The sequence below is a fragment of the Amblyomma maculatum genome, chromosome 1 (genome assembly GCF_055883805.1).
Source record: "Amblyomma maculatum isolate TAMU_Amacu chromosome 1, ASM5588380v1, whole genome shotgun sequence".
Taxonomy (NCBI): Eukaryota; Metazoa; Arthropoda; class Arachnida; order Ixodida; family Ixodidae; genus Amblyomma; species Amblyomma maculatum.
This window is the reverse complement of record NC_139344.1, coordinates 179,517,795-179,534,758: the sequence shown is the minus strand read 5'-3', so window position 1 is coordinate 179,534,758 and position 16,964 is coordinate 179,517,795. Positions and strand designations below refer to the sequence as shown.

General features: G+C 44.4%; 1 protein-coding gene and 1 pseudogene across 3 annotated transcripts in view; one reads left to right on the top strand and one right to left on the bottom strand.

The window, feature by feature from the left end:
* Window positions 1-1,093: 1,093 nt before the first annotated feature.
* Window positions 1,094-1,892, top strand: LOC146205015 (uncharacterized; annotated as a pseudogene).
* A 7,779-nt stretch (window positions 1,893-9,671) lies between these two features.
* The window catches only part of LOC146205014 (synaptotagmin-15-like), an 80,402-nt gene continuing 73,109 nt past the window's right edge, over window positions 9,672-16,964 (bottom strand). For all 3 annotated transcript variants that reach the window (XM_084589679.1, XM_084589678.1, XM_084589680.1), the window contains 2 exons: window positions 11,961-12,078; window positions 9,672-11,552 (listed from right to left, as the gene is read on the bottom strand). In XM_084589679.1, the coding sequence (XP_084445805.1) occupies window positions 11,206-11,552; window positions 11,961-12,078 (465 nt within the window). In that variant the 3' untranslated portion in view covers window positions 9,672-11,205. The remainder of the gene's footprint in view (window positions 11,553-11,960; window positions 12,079-16,964) is intronic.

The window sequence follows — 16,964 nt, the reverse complement described above, 5'->3', positions numbered from 1 at the left end:
GAATTCGGGTAGAACGTTCTGTGCGCCAAGGATGTCCTCTTTCACCATTGTTGTTTTGCATCTATACTGAACCGTTCTGGTTAAATATCATTCACAACCAATATCTTAAAGGATTTCGACTGAACAAAGGAGAGGTTCGTGTGCAGGCATACGCTGATGGTGTTGTTTTCTGCTGCAATTATGAAGGCATTTTGGAAATTGTAGAAAAGTGAGATTTTTGCGACGCAAGTGGTGGTGCGTTTAATTTGGAAGTGTGCTTGAGATCTTGGCATGGTAAATGGCCCCGGACTCCCAGTATCTTCGTCAATGCATTGTGGACAACAAATACTCCTAAGTACTTAGGTGCTCCTCTTGAATTTAACGGTCATAGTGAACATTACTTGCAAAATAAGGCTGCAGAACGAAGAAAAAAAAAAACCAGCAGGATTTGTTGGATTAAACCTCTCAATGTTTAGACGTGCCACAGTTTGCAATCTTTTCTTGGTCAGCAAGCTGTGGTAAGTGATACAATTGCTACAGCATTCCTGTGTAAATGTGCAAAAGTTTTATAGAGTGGGCGAGGTGGCAGCAGTGCGAGCACCATGCTTACTCGCTGCCTGTTTCTTACGCAGATTGCCTTCCTCGTTTGTTGCCACTTCGACTATGCTTCGTTCATGGCTCCTGACGTCACAACTCATGTGCACTCGCCGCCATCGCCGATGTTCTTGGATGAATCAGCTGGCCACTATACGAACTGTCCTATCTCTCTTACGGACCATAGTCTTGATCTGCCTGTCACCACACGTGTATGCAATCCGTGCAAAGTGACCGTCACTCTACGTCATCCATACCTCATCAAGCCCAGTCACGGGACGTTCAAGGACCTGCCTATAAATTGCGTGCTGGACCGTTCCTTCATCAGTGGGAGAGGTGGCAGCAGTGCGAGCACCATGCTTACTCGCTGCCTGTTTCTTACGCAGGTATGTTATCTTCAGAATGCCCCTTGTATTCGCTCTGATGATCGATTTCTACTGCTGTTTTCTTGCCCACACCACTCTCGCAAGTGCTTTGCTTATGTTTCGCTGTACTCGCAAATTGCGGCTTGTATTAGTAGACTTCTGAGGAGTGGGGATGTTGAAAGTAATCCTGGTCCTCCGCCATCAGCGATGGTTACTCGCTCTCAAAGTAATGTGAGCCCTTCAAATTCGGAAGCCGCCACCGGTCAACCGTCGGTGTCCGATATGTTTGCTGAGCTTTTGAACGGACAGCGAAAATTAGCTCAGGATATTGCTGAAATTAAATCTTTTCATGAATCTATTAATTCACGTTTTGAGACAATTGAGTCGCGCGTGGCTGCTCTGGAGTCCTAGTTACAAAAGCCCGCCGCCGACAGTGGCAGTCTCAACAGTGAAGTTGCACGTCTAAGTTCCGAACTTCACAGTCTTTCAAATAAAAACGATGAGTTGGAAAACCGTGCACGTAGGAACAACTTAATATTGCATGGTCTGCCCGAATCCTCTGATGAAATTAATGAACGTCTCTCCTCTGACATTGCAAAATGGTTTGAGGAAGAACTCAATATGAGCTGCCCTCAAATAGAGAGGTGCCATCATCTTGGAAGGTCTTCACATGACCGTCCCCGTCCCGTGATCATGAAGCTTCTGGACTTTCGGGAGAAAGCTTCAGTGTTAAAAAATGGCCACAAGCTTAAGGAATCCGATTACCGTATATCGGAGGATTTTTCAATACGTGTCTGCAATATCCGGAAAAAGCTTTGGGAAGCGACTCAAAGTTTCAGAAGCAATGGTTGCACGGTCCGAATACGGTTTGATCATGTATTTATTGATAAAGTTCGGTATAACTGGAACAGTTCTCTAATTCACTGGAAAAAGCATCCCGTAATGCGTCACTAAGTAATGCTACTAATGCAGTAGCCACTTCGCCTTGACTACCTCATCACAGCAATAACCTCCGTGTGTTAAATTTAAACGCTAGAAGCCTGCTTAATAAATTTACCGACCTTAACTCCTTGGTAACTGCTCATTCCCCTCACATTATTGGTGTTACTGAAACTTGGTTACATGGTAGCATATACGACTCTGAAGTTGCGTTAAGTTGATTCACGTTGCTGAGAGCTGACAGACCGAATGGTAGAGGCGGTGGTGTCGCCCTCTATATACAGTCACATTTGAAGTTTTCTGTCCTTGAATCTCCATGTGAAATTGAATTGCTTTTGTGTAAAGTTTATTTGGAAAACACATTCACATTAATTGGAGTGTTTTATCGGCCTCCTGGCTCTGATGATAATCAATTATTTCTTCTAAGTAAACTTTTGCATGATTTGAATCCGACAAATATAATACTTATGGGAGATTTTAATGTGCCAGGTATTCACTGGCCTTCTCTTAGCAATACCGGCCATGATGTCTCTTTGTCAAGAAAATTGTTACACCTTTCCTTATCACTTGGCCTCAAACAAATTGTTCATGCGAACACCAGGCAAGCGGCAGTCCTAGATCTAGTTTTTCTCAGCTCTAATCTATTCGAGAATGGTTTCCAGTGCTGTGTTACTGACGGCATATCGGACCATAAGGCTGTATTATTCTCAATCAGCTGCACTGTTCCCAGAGCCCGGTTCGAGTACAGCAGTTTTCGTGACTTCAACCAGGCCAATGATGTTGCTATAATTGACACATTACGTGAATCCTTTGAAATGTTTGAAGAATTATCTCTGACCAGTGATGTTGATGCTGTTGCGGGGTTTTTTGAACATATTGTTAAAACATGTATTAGTCACTTTGTTCCGCTGAAAACAAAAAAGAAAAATAGAGATTTGCCATGGATAACAAGAAACCTACTGCATTTATCGCGTCGTGTTGCAAGATTGCGTAAGTCGAAACGAAATGGCAATCCTGTCAAAATTGCAGAGTTCAATGATGCCAAGGAGGAGCTACGCGTCAGGTTAAAGTCTGCCAAGGATTTTTACTATTCCGTTACATTGCCAAAATTAATGAAAACGAACCCTCGCAAATTCTGGAAATCGATACTACCCAGTAACAGTACTTGCAACAGTTTTATAGTTAACTGCGTTCCTGTTTCAGATTCACTGACAATTGCTTCTGCTTTCAATTTTTATTTTCATTCTGTATTCACACTGGATAACTCTATCGTTCCTTCTTTTAGCTGTGACTCTTACCCTTCCATCGAAGATGTCGTCGTCTCTGGTACAGGTGTTCTCAATATGATCCTCCAATTAGACACTAAAAAGAGCTGTGGCCCAGATGACATACCTAACTCCTTCCTTGTGCGCTACTCACTTTGGACAAGCCGATATCTCACCACAATCTTCCGTAAATCATCATCCACCAGCACTGTTCCCCACTCCTGGAAGCTTGCCAAGGTCATTCCATTGTTCAAATCCGGTAGTACTCAACTACTGCAGAACTACAGACCTATCTCCTTAACAGCCCATTCATGCAAGTTACTCGAACATGTTATTTTCAAACATATTGAATTTCTTGAAATCCACAACATCGCAAACATTTACCAGCATGGTTTCCGTCAAGGCCTGAGCACCACTACCCAACTAATTGAATTTGCGCACGACATTTCTCAGTCATTAGATCTAGGTAGACAGGTCGACAGCATTTTTGTTGATTTATCTAAAGCTTTCGACACTGTCCCACACCCTAAACTCCTACACAAACTTAACTCTGTTCTAAAAAACCCTTCCCTGGTTGGTTGGATATCCAGTTTCTTAAATCAGCGTTCGCAGTCTGTATACTTTAATTCATCTATTTCCACTCCTGTTAGTGTTTCATCCGGCGTTCCGCAAGGTTCCGTTTTAGGCCCGCTTCTTTTCTTATTATATATTAACGACCTGCCATGTTGTGTATCTGTAAAAATTCGTCTTTACGCTGATGACTGCGTCTTATATCACGAGATTAATACACCACTCGACCATGAAATACTTAACGACTCATTTTCTAATTTTTGTAAATGGTGCAAGGAATGGCAAATGAATATTAATTTCTCTAAAACTGTTTCCATGTCCTTTTCTAGATGCCCATCTCCTTCACATTTCACCTACAGTTTTCACGGCCAGGATTTAGAACGAGTCACCGAGTATAAATACCTCGGCCTTCATTTCTCTCATGACATCTCATGGTCTAAACACATTGACATCATATGTAATAAAGCTTTTAAACGTCTCGGATACCTCCATCGTACACTGCGTAAAGCCCCAAAGGATACCAAACTGCTCACATATAAAACACTTATCCGCCCCATTCTTGATTATGCCTGTATCGTATGGAACCCTTATAAGAAATCCGATATCAAAAAATTAGAATCAGTTCAAAAGAAATCAGTACGCTTCATCTTTCACTACTACGGCCGCGATTTTTCCCCTTCTTCCCATAATACAGATTTAGGTCTCACAACCCTATCATCTTGCCGTCAAATAGAATGTTTGAAGCTTTTGCACATACTGGTTCACTCTCAGCGCCTTCCATCACTAAATAATTATTTGAACATTAGCCAGCCTTCCATAACTAGAAGTTCCCATAGCCTAAATCTCATCCCTTTCTTTTCCCGCACTGAGACATTCAAACATAGCTTCTTTCCTCTCACCATTGAACTCTGGAATTCGCTGCCTGGACACGTCCGCTCGCTACCAATGGAACAGTTCTTGACAGCCATTGCTTCCTAATGCCTTTTTATATATATGTATGTATGTGTGTATGTATGTATGTGTACATATATATGTATGTGTACACACATATATATATATATATATATATATATATGTGTGTGTGTGTGTGTGTGTGTGTGTGTGTGTGTGTTTATGTGTATATATATGTGTGTATATATGTTTGTATTTGCTTGGTACAGTTTGCTTTGTTTGCCCACTCCTGCCATAGCCTCATCGAGGCTGCAGTATGTATAAATAAAATAAATAAATAATAGTGCGCTCTCAGTGTTTTTATGGAGTTCCTCTTGGGAAAGGACAAGTCGAACCAGCTTGTTTCGAAGCGTACGCGCTGGAAGTCTTGGTTTATGCCGCTCATTCTGTACGGCAGTTAGTTAACCACATTTTTTTTCTTTTTTTTTTAGGGATGCCAAGGACCCCTTTTTACGTGCTGTTATTCAGTTGACATTGGACAGAGTATTGCCTGAATTTATTGTTACATACCATAGTATTCAAGCAATTATTCGTGGATATTGGAGAGAAGTTGTACAAGTTTCTCGTTTTTCCTACTTGATTTTCATTGGATTACCTTAGTCATGTGACACGTATATATGTTACTCACTGTTCCCTCCACCATTGTATAGGACCATGTACAATGCTGGCCCAGGTCAAGATGTTTTAAAACGGGTAAAAGAATAGGAATTGCCTCTGTAGCCAAAACATTATTTTTCAGCTTATATAGCGGGGCTTTGCCGGTTAAAGCGTGGTTGCAAGAGAAATTAATTTTTGTGCTTTGGGGGACTCCACTGTCTACTATGTAAAAAGGATGAAACCATTGAAGTGTTTTCTTGGACTGCTGGGAAGCAGTTTCCTTCTGGCACGTCCGCCAAAGGACTCTAAATAAAGATTTTCAGCTTAACTCTCACGATATCAGGTATCACCCAAATGAAAACGAGGACGGTATTTCTTACAATCATGTAGTGGCGTTGGGCCTGCTTAGTATATGGATAAGTAGGACGACAGTGAGTCACGCAGGTCTTGAAGCACGGCCAGTAGGAGAATAATAAGACGAAAGCCTTTAACAGCTCATCTTTGTCGTCAACAAAAGTGTCACGCTTTTGCGGCGCTCTAATTGTCTGAGGTGGGGCTGACGTCATAGAGGTCTCGACCAATCACAGGGCACTATCATTTGGCAGGCGCTGCCAACTCGAGCCTCTCCTTTCACATGGGAGGATGATATCAGAATCAGCCAGCCAAGACCCTTGCATTCACGTTACCCCTATAGGCCACTAAGGCACGTCCATACGGCTTGGTTAAAACGGGGATTTATATGTTGGGTGGTAGCTTACGCTATCGCGTCATACCAATCCAGGCGTCCGTGTGGCGCCTTTCATTTGGCGCTGCCTCGAACGCCGCACCACACAGCCTATATAGAAGCAGATGCAGTAATACCAGCAATCACTGAAGTCTCAAACAAAGGCTATCACACTTTAGTGGTTCAAAGTGCCACACAAAATGTTTAAGGAAGCCATTTCAAGATACTGCGAAATTATCAAAATTTTGAATCCAGCACTTAACTGGGCCTCGCACAATGAAGCATTAAAATCATTGAAATAATTTTAGTCATGTTACCTCAGTCAAATACGGCTTAGGGTTCTTGTGTAAATATTGCATACATTGACCGCAATAAAAAGAAAGCCTTCGTCTCCCGTGAGTAGCGTGCCTGTGTCGCAACCCTCAAGTTCTGGGTTCGACTTCCGCCCCCGCTCAAACTAACTCCATTTTCATTTAAACTCACTTTTTTTTTTGTTACAGGAACTTCCTTGAGGAAATTAACATCTATCCAAACATGTAAACTTTGTACTAAATTTTAATGCTCCATCGGGATTTTTCGCCCACGACCAACGACGACAATGATGCCGCCAAATTTTCTGTGACACGAGACTCTTTACGGCATCACGTTAAAATCTAGTAATTCTTCAGCCGGTGAAAAGTACCCACGATTAACCTGAGCTCAACAGTGCAGCTGGCAGGCGCCTGGCGCATGTGACCATTAGCTTCTTCCGGATGGCTGCAGTGTCATCAAGGTTTTCGCTTCTACACAAAGGGGCGTACCTTAGTTTTTTGCTTCAGAACATCGTAGAAGAAATCGTCCGAAGCTGCAAAAAAAAAAAAAAAAGAAGAAGAAAACGGCACTACGAACATCGACAATTCGTACAGCGAAGGAGGAGCAGCGGCAAGTCTTATCCCGGACGGGCTTTCGAAAACGACCGCTAGGTGACTATCAGACAAAAGTCATTGTGCATGTTTTGGATACGGGCTCGATTCCTGCTACGGCGGCCGTTTTTCTTGTGGAGGTGACAGACAAAAACGCCTGAGTGTCAAGATTTCGGGGCGCGTTGTTAGGTCCTTTTTTAAAATTTTGTTAATTGGTTCATAAGAAATGAAAGGCGCAGTATCTGTCACACTTGCCCTGTGGACATCTGAACCGCACCGTGAGGAAAGGGAGGAAGGTGGGAGTGAAAGCGGAAAGAGAGAAAGGGGAGACGTAGTGGAGGGCTACGGAGTGATTTCGACCACCTGGGGATCTTTAACGTGCACTGACATCTCACAGCACACGGACGCCACTTCTTTTCGCCGCCATCGAAACGCAGCCGCCGGCGGTTGGGATCGAACCCGGGTACTCCGGCACAGCCAAACGATAGTGAGCACCCACAGAGCCGCATCGACAGCCACAATGGGGCCGTAACTTCGCTGAGTGTACCTATATGGTATAGTTTGGTTTGTGGGTTTTAACGTCCCTATATGGTATCGTGCGGCGCAGAAATGCAAGCAGCAACGCTATTTATGGGGTCAGTTTTTAATGCTCCGAAGCTACACCAGGGCTATGAGGCGCGCGGTAGTGGAGGGTTACGGGTTAATTTTGACCGCCTGGGGATCTAACGTCGAGCGTCAACCCGACGTTAGATCCCCAGGCGGTCAAAATTAACTCGTAACCCTCCACTACCGCGCGCCTCATAGCCCTGGTGTAGCTTCGGAGCATTAAAAACTGACCCCATAAATAGTGTTGCTGCTTGAATTTCTCGCCGCACGATACTATAGGTATACTCCGCGAAGTGACGGCCCCATTGTGGCTGTCGATGCTGCTCTGTGGGTGCGCACTATAGTTTGGACAATTCTTCTAAGAAAATTCGATCTTCGATAAGTGGGCTAAAACCGAACAGCCGACCACGAGCGGTAAATGACCAATTTACGCTGCGTACCTCCTACGCTACTTACTGACAGCGAGGTCAGATGAAGGCTCGTTACGGATCCGTTCTTCTGTGACACCTCGCAAACGAAAGAATGCAAGTATTACTTGCATGAAAGCAAACCAAGCGTTAGGGATGAAAAACGGGCACATGAAGCCGAGCGGCAGACCCGAAGCTAACTATGCTTGAGAAACTACAAGCTGACCGACGCAGTGCGCTGCAACTGCTAGCAGGCAGGAGTGCTCCTCGGCAAATACAAGATAAGGAAATAACTAACTTTTGAGCCTTTTTCCGCGATATAACTGCTTCTAAATATACGAACTGCGATCTAACTAAGTATACGAAACTAACACCATTGTGTACCTTGTTTCTCTTGTTATCTTTAGTTACATTTTGTGCACAGCAAGGTATAGAGAAGCATTTGGGATGCTATACGACGATAAATGCCAACTTGTGCGTTGCTAATGCCGTACTATCATATACTGCGGCTTCTGGAATACCCCAACAAGGCAGAAACGCCCGCTGTTAACGAAATGGGCGCCAGATTTTGCATATAAGGTCTGTGGCCAGCGGAATGTGAAGTATAACCTGAGAAGTTTTAGTCAATATTTTGAGCTGTGCCGCAGGGAACTTTCTCGCTATAACGGCAGACTCTTCGGAAAGTCAAAAGAAAGTTCGTGAACTGTGCACGGTGAAAAACAAAATTGTTTGCGGAAACAAGGCTTCTGCTTCCACTTGACAACTTGAAATGATTCCACCAACTTCCAGCAATTCAAAATAAAGAAGCCGATTGTTTTTGTATTGAAGTCGATTTGGCGTGTTGAGAAATAAGTATTATTATAAATGCCTTGGGCTACCGCTATGACTAACACTAGAATTTTATTGTCATATTGTCATTTATTGTCATATTTTCCTGTCACATGAAGTATTAAATTGAAGTTTTTGTCCAGAGGGAGCAGTGCCGCCGAGAGCGGCAAGTGTAGCGATTCTTCTTTTTTTTCAATTACAAATTGCTAACTCTTCACTCAGCAGAATATTGATAGTGTTTTCAACTTGATGGCATTAATTTTTTCTTTTTTTTTCTTCTTTTTTTTTTAACCAGGCAGTCGAGAATGCTTGACAAAGCTGCAGCTGCAGCGAATAACGTATTGGCTGAAGGAAAGTTTTCATGTACGCGATCGTTTGCTTAATTCGTTCAGTCACTTGTAAACTTCAGAGAACATAATTGATAGGAGCACAAATGTGCTTTCAATTCCAATATGAAATATTTAGAGCTTCGAAGCTGCCCTCCAGTCTTTTTCATTTATTTTCCTTATTTCCTCGCGCCCTGTACTGCGGTTACTCGCAAACAGTATTTTCCCAGCTGACACACTTCCATTCTGGGAGGAGGAGCAACACACACCTTCCCCCAGATACAGAGATAATTCAAACTGGTAAAGTCTTTTCATGCTGTTATTAGTCAAGTACAAAGCCGTCGCTTGACTCCTGTGATTATCGGTCAGCACATAAAGAGACAAGGAAGATGACATTGTTACTATTGGCAGTTTCCGGGTACTAAGGGCCCAACGCTTCAATATCGGCATGTAAACAAAATGATTTTCTCTTCGTCTAACCATCAATGAAACGCGTTCTAACTGGCCGTAATATTTATGTTATTGAGGACGGTCTGGCTCCCTGTGCTTCGAGATTTTTCCGCGAAGCAACTCCTACGTGTAGACACGGCACATAAGAAAAGAGGAATACAATGCAAATATGCATGAAAAACCACTTTTATTACAGCGCAGAGTTCCTTAAAAAAGTATCAATAAAAAAAAGGAGAATTTAGAATCGATGATAATGTGCATATGGCGATATTATTTATTGTTGCTCTGTTGGCAAAAGTCTCCACTGATGCACCGAAAGTGCCCGATGAACCAAGTAAAAGCAAACATTTTCAACATAGGGACGGATATTGTGTTAAAGAGAGAATAAAGTTAAAAAAAATGCAAGAAATTCTAGCGAGCTTCAGCATAAAAAAAAGTTACTTTAAAAATAAACCCAGTCAGTAAAAAGAAAAAAAAGAAGACAATTGCAGGATGTGATGAAAGAACAAAATTATGACCTTCCGAGGTGGGAATGTTGTTTCACTAATATTCCCGTCAGGGTGGCGAAAGCTGCTCTGAAGCTCTAAAAAGCGTTAATGTCACATAAATCGGCTCTGCCCAACGTCTTAGGGTAGAGGTGAAGATTTTGAGTGAGCTCATCAGGCATGCGGTGCTAGTAGGAGAGTGCAGTATCAGAATTTATAAAATGCTCTGACCTTCACCACACTATCGATCAAAAAATGTCATATTTAACTACTAGCTTATCATTTATGTAAGACTCGCGCTTTCAGACAGGATCAAGGCTTTAATAAAGTCGATGGCTAAACCATAAATTTGGAGTTCGCTTGACGTAATAAGAGTACCATGTATCCAATATGAAATTGTGTCAAGTTTAGTGTACTATGCTGTTTTGAGTGTGATTGGAGACAGTCTGGAAGAAACCGAATAAAAAGAGATAAAATGTAACGCCACTTTTAGGAGTATTGCGATTCTTGGAGATCAGCTCAACCGGACTTCCAGTGCACATCGGCGACATGACTAATCAGTATACAGCACGATAAACGTACTGATCACACAAGCACTCTGCCCCCCCCCCCCCTCCCTTTTTTCCCTGCTATTTTGTCACAAGCTGACGATTTAATTTCAATAGTGATTGACAATAAAGGCACAGAAAGGTGCTTCGCGTAAGGTCAGCCTTCTTTAATAAGGTAATGAAAAGCTGCTACACTTGCTCACGCAATCCCCCACTCATGAGTGCCATTTACGCTTTTGCAGCGTTACGTTTTCTCAGCATCAGCAGTCACAGTTTTGAGAAGCATCTTCGGATATAATAATTTCCAGCTTTGAGGAGACGAGTCGCTGCAATGGTTTTCTACTGAGTGTCGACCACTAACTCACCACCGGTCGGGAATAGAAGCACCCCTGTTCGGCGTTGTCCCCGCTGCCCGGTTTAGCGTACCCAGTAATGGTTCTGACGTCAGCAATGCAAGAAGAAATGTTAGTATCGCGAGATGAGGAGCAAGTTCTGCTTGGGCATTCAGGTCGCGATATGAAGTCTCTTTCGGAATCCGAGACAACTATCGGTGTAAGCGTTCCAGCTGGAGGCCAATGCTGCCAGATGGGGGAAGGGGGGAGGGTAGAGTGCCTCCAGCGAGGTATCACAGCACACACACACAGCTTGGCTGGTGAGTGGCGGCCAGACTCAGTCGCTCTTCCACTCGTCGCGGCCCGTGGGGCACTCGAGCGCGTGCCACCGAGTGACGGCGCTGCGCGGGTTGGTGAGCATGTCCTGCCAGTGGCGAAGCTCCTCGCCACGCGCGTACATAAAGGGCCCCAGCACGGTCTTCCCCAGCCGCCGGTAGTCTGCGCCGTCCGGTGACACCATGACCGTGAAGCTGAGGCTGCACGAGTCGAAGTAGCGGCCGGCCACGCCGAACGTGAACGCATCCGAGAAGGATGCTTCGTCGCCAGAGCCCCACTCGTGGCTCTCGGAGCGCTTCTCCTTGACGCACTTGCGGCCGTGGTTCAGCGACAGCCTCACGTACACCCCTGCGCCAGAAGAGCAAATACCCGGCAGCACACAGCTGGTTATACGTCGGCCAGCGGCCATGACCGCTGGCCGCTGGTCCAGACGAGCAAGCCGAGCGTTTCGTTAATGCTGGCATGTCGTGGCCACCGTTCACTTATAGGGCATCAGCTACGTCACAGCTACGGTCGTAGTCTCTGATTCATATCCTCCCAGGCCGCGCATGCGAAGGTTACAGTGAGTGAAATGTAGTTTTGATTCATATTTCGCATTTCAATCTCTCGAAGGTGAAACCAACTCTGGTCTTCCCACCTCCGCAGATGAGGACTTCTATGCGCTGTCATGCGTGCCGTCCATCCGTTACAGAGGTGGATTAGAAAGAAAAAAGTGACCTTGTCGCGTGCCTCGTATGGTTGTCGAACTGTACTCACATTTGCTGGCATCATCCGGCTTCGAAAACTTCCGCACTTTGAGAATCGCCGCCCTGATGCGGTTGGTGAACGGGTTGCAAGTCATGCATATCTGGATCTCGCCAATTTGAGAACTCTTCTGCGAAAGTGCGGGGGAGAAAGAAAAAACAGTACACGATGTCAGTGACACCAGATTTTGAGACAGAATAAATTCCTATTTAGTACGACATGTTGAACGTCCGACGCAGGTCGGTTTGCCTATCGCGCCATAACGCTGTTAAAAAGCGTAATGGGAAGAGATTCCAGTGGAAGAGTTGCAGTTTAAAAGGTAATAAAAAACGCAGTTTAAAGGTAGATTGAACGGAAACTGATGACGCTTATTAGTCGCATGCCATAACAACCTGGGATGAAATAAAAATAGGCTCCCATATACTTTGCAGATGCTATCATTATTGATTATAAATTTATATTCCTCCCGTGATATTAAAGAAAGAGCCAATGAGCACCAAATCTATTTTAATGTTGTGCTCTTTCTTCCGGAAGATTTATTCTCAAACTATGGAATGTCAAGCAAAAAGAGAAGGACTCGTGATGAGTGATGACTCGCGGATAGACACGTCTTGCGCGTGATACGCGCATGCCACATCCTAAACAAAAACATCGTGTTTTTGCAAATGCCGCAACAGGATTGAACCCCGAAGAGCCCACCTTGTACAATGAGGAGCCTACAGACTTCACTGGGATATTGGCGATCAAATTTCAACCTCCCAACCACATTAGGAGCTTCATAAATCTTCTCCTAGCGCCATGAACGATGCTATGCTAATGATAGTGCTGTAGAGCAAAGCTAAGAATCATGCTGAGGGCGTCACTCTTTTTTTTAGCGAAAGAAAACAAATATTTGTATCAGGCTTACAAAAAACAGCCAACGAACGCTCCACCGAGTGTCCGTTCTATATTTGCTATTTACCTTAGGCGTGCAAGATATTGGCACTGCTCTCGAGATTAGCCCTGTAGCTATGCAGCCGCGGAAAAATATGCTCGCGAGGACCGGTGATGAGTGTTGTCAAAGAAGAGCTGACAAGTCACTCATTTTGTATGGAAAAGAAGTGCGGAGTAGAGATGAAGAAGTCAAAAACTTAAAGACGATTTTGACTTCTTGAGGTGAAAAAAAAAAAGGGGGGGGGGGGGGGGGGGGGGGCGAGGTTTTACGATGGAAGTGAAAGCTGAAGATAATAACATCCGTTGATCCACAAAGCTGGCAACATAGCCGACAAAAAATGATGACGAATTTCTCATAACTAGAGTTGGTTGCCAGCAGGCAGTAATTTTTCTTCTGAACGCATTTTAAATTTAATAAGTTTGCGTCACAAATATAGCAATTACTAGTTCGTGATGTAAGTTAAATAGGTTTGAGGCACGCGTATAAGTAGAGCCCAACTTCGGAGCATTTTGCACGTAATCAGCCGAATGTGTTTGCTGACTTTACCCATTCCAGTTGAGCAAATAACTTTCCAAGTTTATTTTTCCATCCTTCCATGTTCGTTTATTACCCTTTGCTGCCACCCTCATCACTCTTTTCCTAACCCAGTTTCTGCTTTAGTCTGTAGTGTACAGTCAGGGACAAAATTTTGCAGGGCGCGGTTTTGTGGAAAACATTTCTTCGATGCCTCACTAGTTTGTCCCCCGATATATTTTTTTTCTCTCAATATAGGGCGCGTATGTCCACTCGCGATTCAGCACATTTCATTCACTAAATTTGCCCAATCGCACAAAACTAAATATTTCCCCCGAACTTGTGCCCCGCAAACTGTTTTTCCCTGACTGTACAATCCCTAGAGAAATCCACCCCATGTAATGCTCAGGTTTTTTCGGGGCTCTGTGCGGTATCACACACGAAACACAAGCCAGGAGTTTCAGTCTCACTTGCTTCATCTTGTCAGTCAGTTTGAATGTTTCTCCATTTCCTTTGACCGACTTCATTATTACCAATGCTTCAGCGCGCTAAATGCGTGGAAGTTTTCAATTACGTATGGCTTCGATTCACACTGCACCTTTTGTCGAGGCGATACAAGCATCACGTTTACGTTCACAACGTGTTTCAGCATTAAGCATGAAGTGCTTTCACCGACCGGTGTTGGCGCGCCAGCTTGGAGGACATAAGGCCCCTACACGGAGGTGAACCAAATAAACAACACGAAGACGAACTTAAAAGATGCTTCGTGAGCCATCCTCTGGTGCCCCTGCACTGCTTGGCTGCCTCTGGAGCGGCGTTGCTTCCGCGGCAAAATACTTAAAATAGGCAAAAGTGCCCCATTTCTCTGTGCACGCCTGAAACGCATCATCAGAGGGGAGACGGGCCGAATGAGAAACAGAGACGCCCTAAAACGCAGTACGCCTTTCCTGTGAATAATTTCATGCTTACACCTAATCCCGACGGCGAGATAAACTGCGTTTTTTTCAAATACATTTATTTAAAAATATATCGTGCCTCGTTGAAAAGTAAAAGTGAAAAACGAGCACTAAGTGAGTTATTTGAAGGGAACAACAGCGCAGAGACGAGGGGTAAAGAGGGAGACAAGACAGGCGCTGTCCCTCTTTGTCCCCTGTCTGTGCGCTGTTATTCATTTACCCTTCAATATGTACCAACTAGCTGTACTCTCGGTTTTAAGTGAGTTAACAGCGAGAATCATCTTGTCGAAAGACGAATGTGCATCTTTACTTCTTGCCTTGTTTTTACACCCACAGGCCTTCGCAGAGAAACTTGTACACACGCCAAGGGTCCGCCATTTTTCAAAGTGCCACTATGAAGAGCCAGCATTGAAAAAGGAACCCAGTAAGTTCTGAAATGTTCAAAATGAGTTTTCATTATTTCCCCCAAAATGATTTTCTGCCTGTAAGCATCAGAGTAAATTGACTGGAAAGTAACTACCTGCCCACGACCTATCGACCTCATAAACAAAACTGCCACCCCTCGGTTACATCTGGTGATTTCACCGCGTTGGAATCCTCGTTGTGGTGGAGCACTCTTTACAGGAGAGACAAGGGACTTGAAAGTGACGCCAAAATGAGGTGCTTGCAAGAAAATAAAAGATAGATAAAGATAGAAGGAAATGCTACATATTTGCCTCCCTCCCCCCCCTCCCGAAGTTAATTGCACACACACACACACACACACACACACACACACACACACACACACACACACACACACACACACACACACACACACACACACACACACACACACACACACACACACACACACACACACACACACACACACACACACACACACACACACACACACACACACACACACACACACACACACACACACACACACACACACACACACACACACACACACACACACACACACACACACACACACACACACACAAAAGGTGGATGTCAAGATGCTACGTGGCTGGCAGTGCGAGATCAGTCTGGAGCAATCGAGGTGACGAGAACACATACATACGCAAGCACATCAACTAGAGGCCAGAGTCGGTCTGATGCGTATTGACGCAAGCGATTGAACAGCGCTGACAAACAGGATGAAATAGAAAAAAACCACATTCTGTTTCGTCTGCTGGTGCTGTTTAGTCGTTTCAATCGACATGTGCATCAAACTCATGACTCTCTTGCAGTGCTGCAAGCTTAGCACAAGTAGTACATTAAAGTTACACGAAACGCAACTATGACACCAAAGAGCACTGAAGCGCAGTGCCGTAGCCGGCACACGGTGTGCGCGTGTTAGGCAGTTTGAGGCACATTGCTTCGCTATCATCACTTCAATGCCCCCTCTATGTTCTACGTCTTGCACTGCGAGTCCCCATAAAGACTGTGCTTTCAGTCTTCGAAACCCAGACCCTTTACCGTGTCCTTTTTAAATGACCTCTGCTCCGATTTCTTTTGTTGCTTATGCAATATGCCGAGCAGGGAACATATTTTTGTCGTGTGTGCATGCATATATATATATATATATATATATATATATATATATATATATATATATATATATATATATATATATATATATATATATATATATATATATATATATATATATATATATATATATTGTGCAAATAGCATTGCCTTCCTCTTTAACTTCCTCCCCTGTCTTCGACCCCTTGTCTATGAATACACACTTTTATCTTTACGTTTCACGCCTTCCGCTGTTCGAGTGCCCGTTTTTAGGAATGAACTGACAGCGACCGACAGCCCGCTTCCTCAATTCTCTTTCGATGTACAGTAATAGTCAACCATTATTTTGCATAACAAACAAGAATTAATTTGAGAATGTGACGGAATCCCGTCGGGCCGGGGGGGGTCATTGCATTTGAACGAAACAGACGCCGACCAGTGAAAAACGGACTTCTGTTGACGCTTCGGAGCCCACCACGGGCACCTTATTCACAAAGATATCGTTACGATCTCCAGCACCGTGACGCCTACTACCCTCCTGGCTCCCTCGTACTCCTCTGGCTCCCTGCTCGACGTGTAGGCATGTTCGAGAAACTTCTGCCCCGCTACGTGGGCCCTTACCAGGTCTTGCGGCAACTTACCGACGTGACGTACGAGATTAGCCCTGTGAACCGCCTCTCTCCTGCAAACCATCATCCAGAAGTCGTGCATGTCGCCCGTCTCAGACCTTATATCTCGCGCTCACCTGTGTAGTCTACGCACCGGGACTGTGCTTCTTCCGCGAGGGGGGGGGGGGGGGGGGGGGGTATTGCTACGGTACGCAGTGAAAGAGACGATGACGAAGTGCTGGGCTAGTAGAGAAAGACGACGCTGCAGCTACGTCTGGTTCTCCTGTGAGTGTGTTCCTGACGGTGAACTGTTGCGGCTACGACGTACCATTGCCTCCTAATATCTCGACGTGCCTCGTAACAATATTATAACTAGACGCAGACCATTTTCCTAAATATGCATAAATAATCGCCGCAAGGAACGTCACTAAATCGGATTAAGATTGCCGTCGTTTCTGTTTCAGGAGCGTTTCTGTTTCAGGAG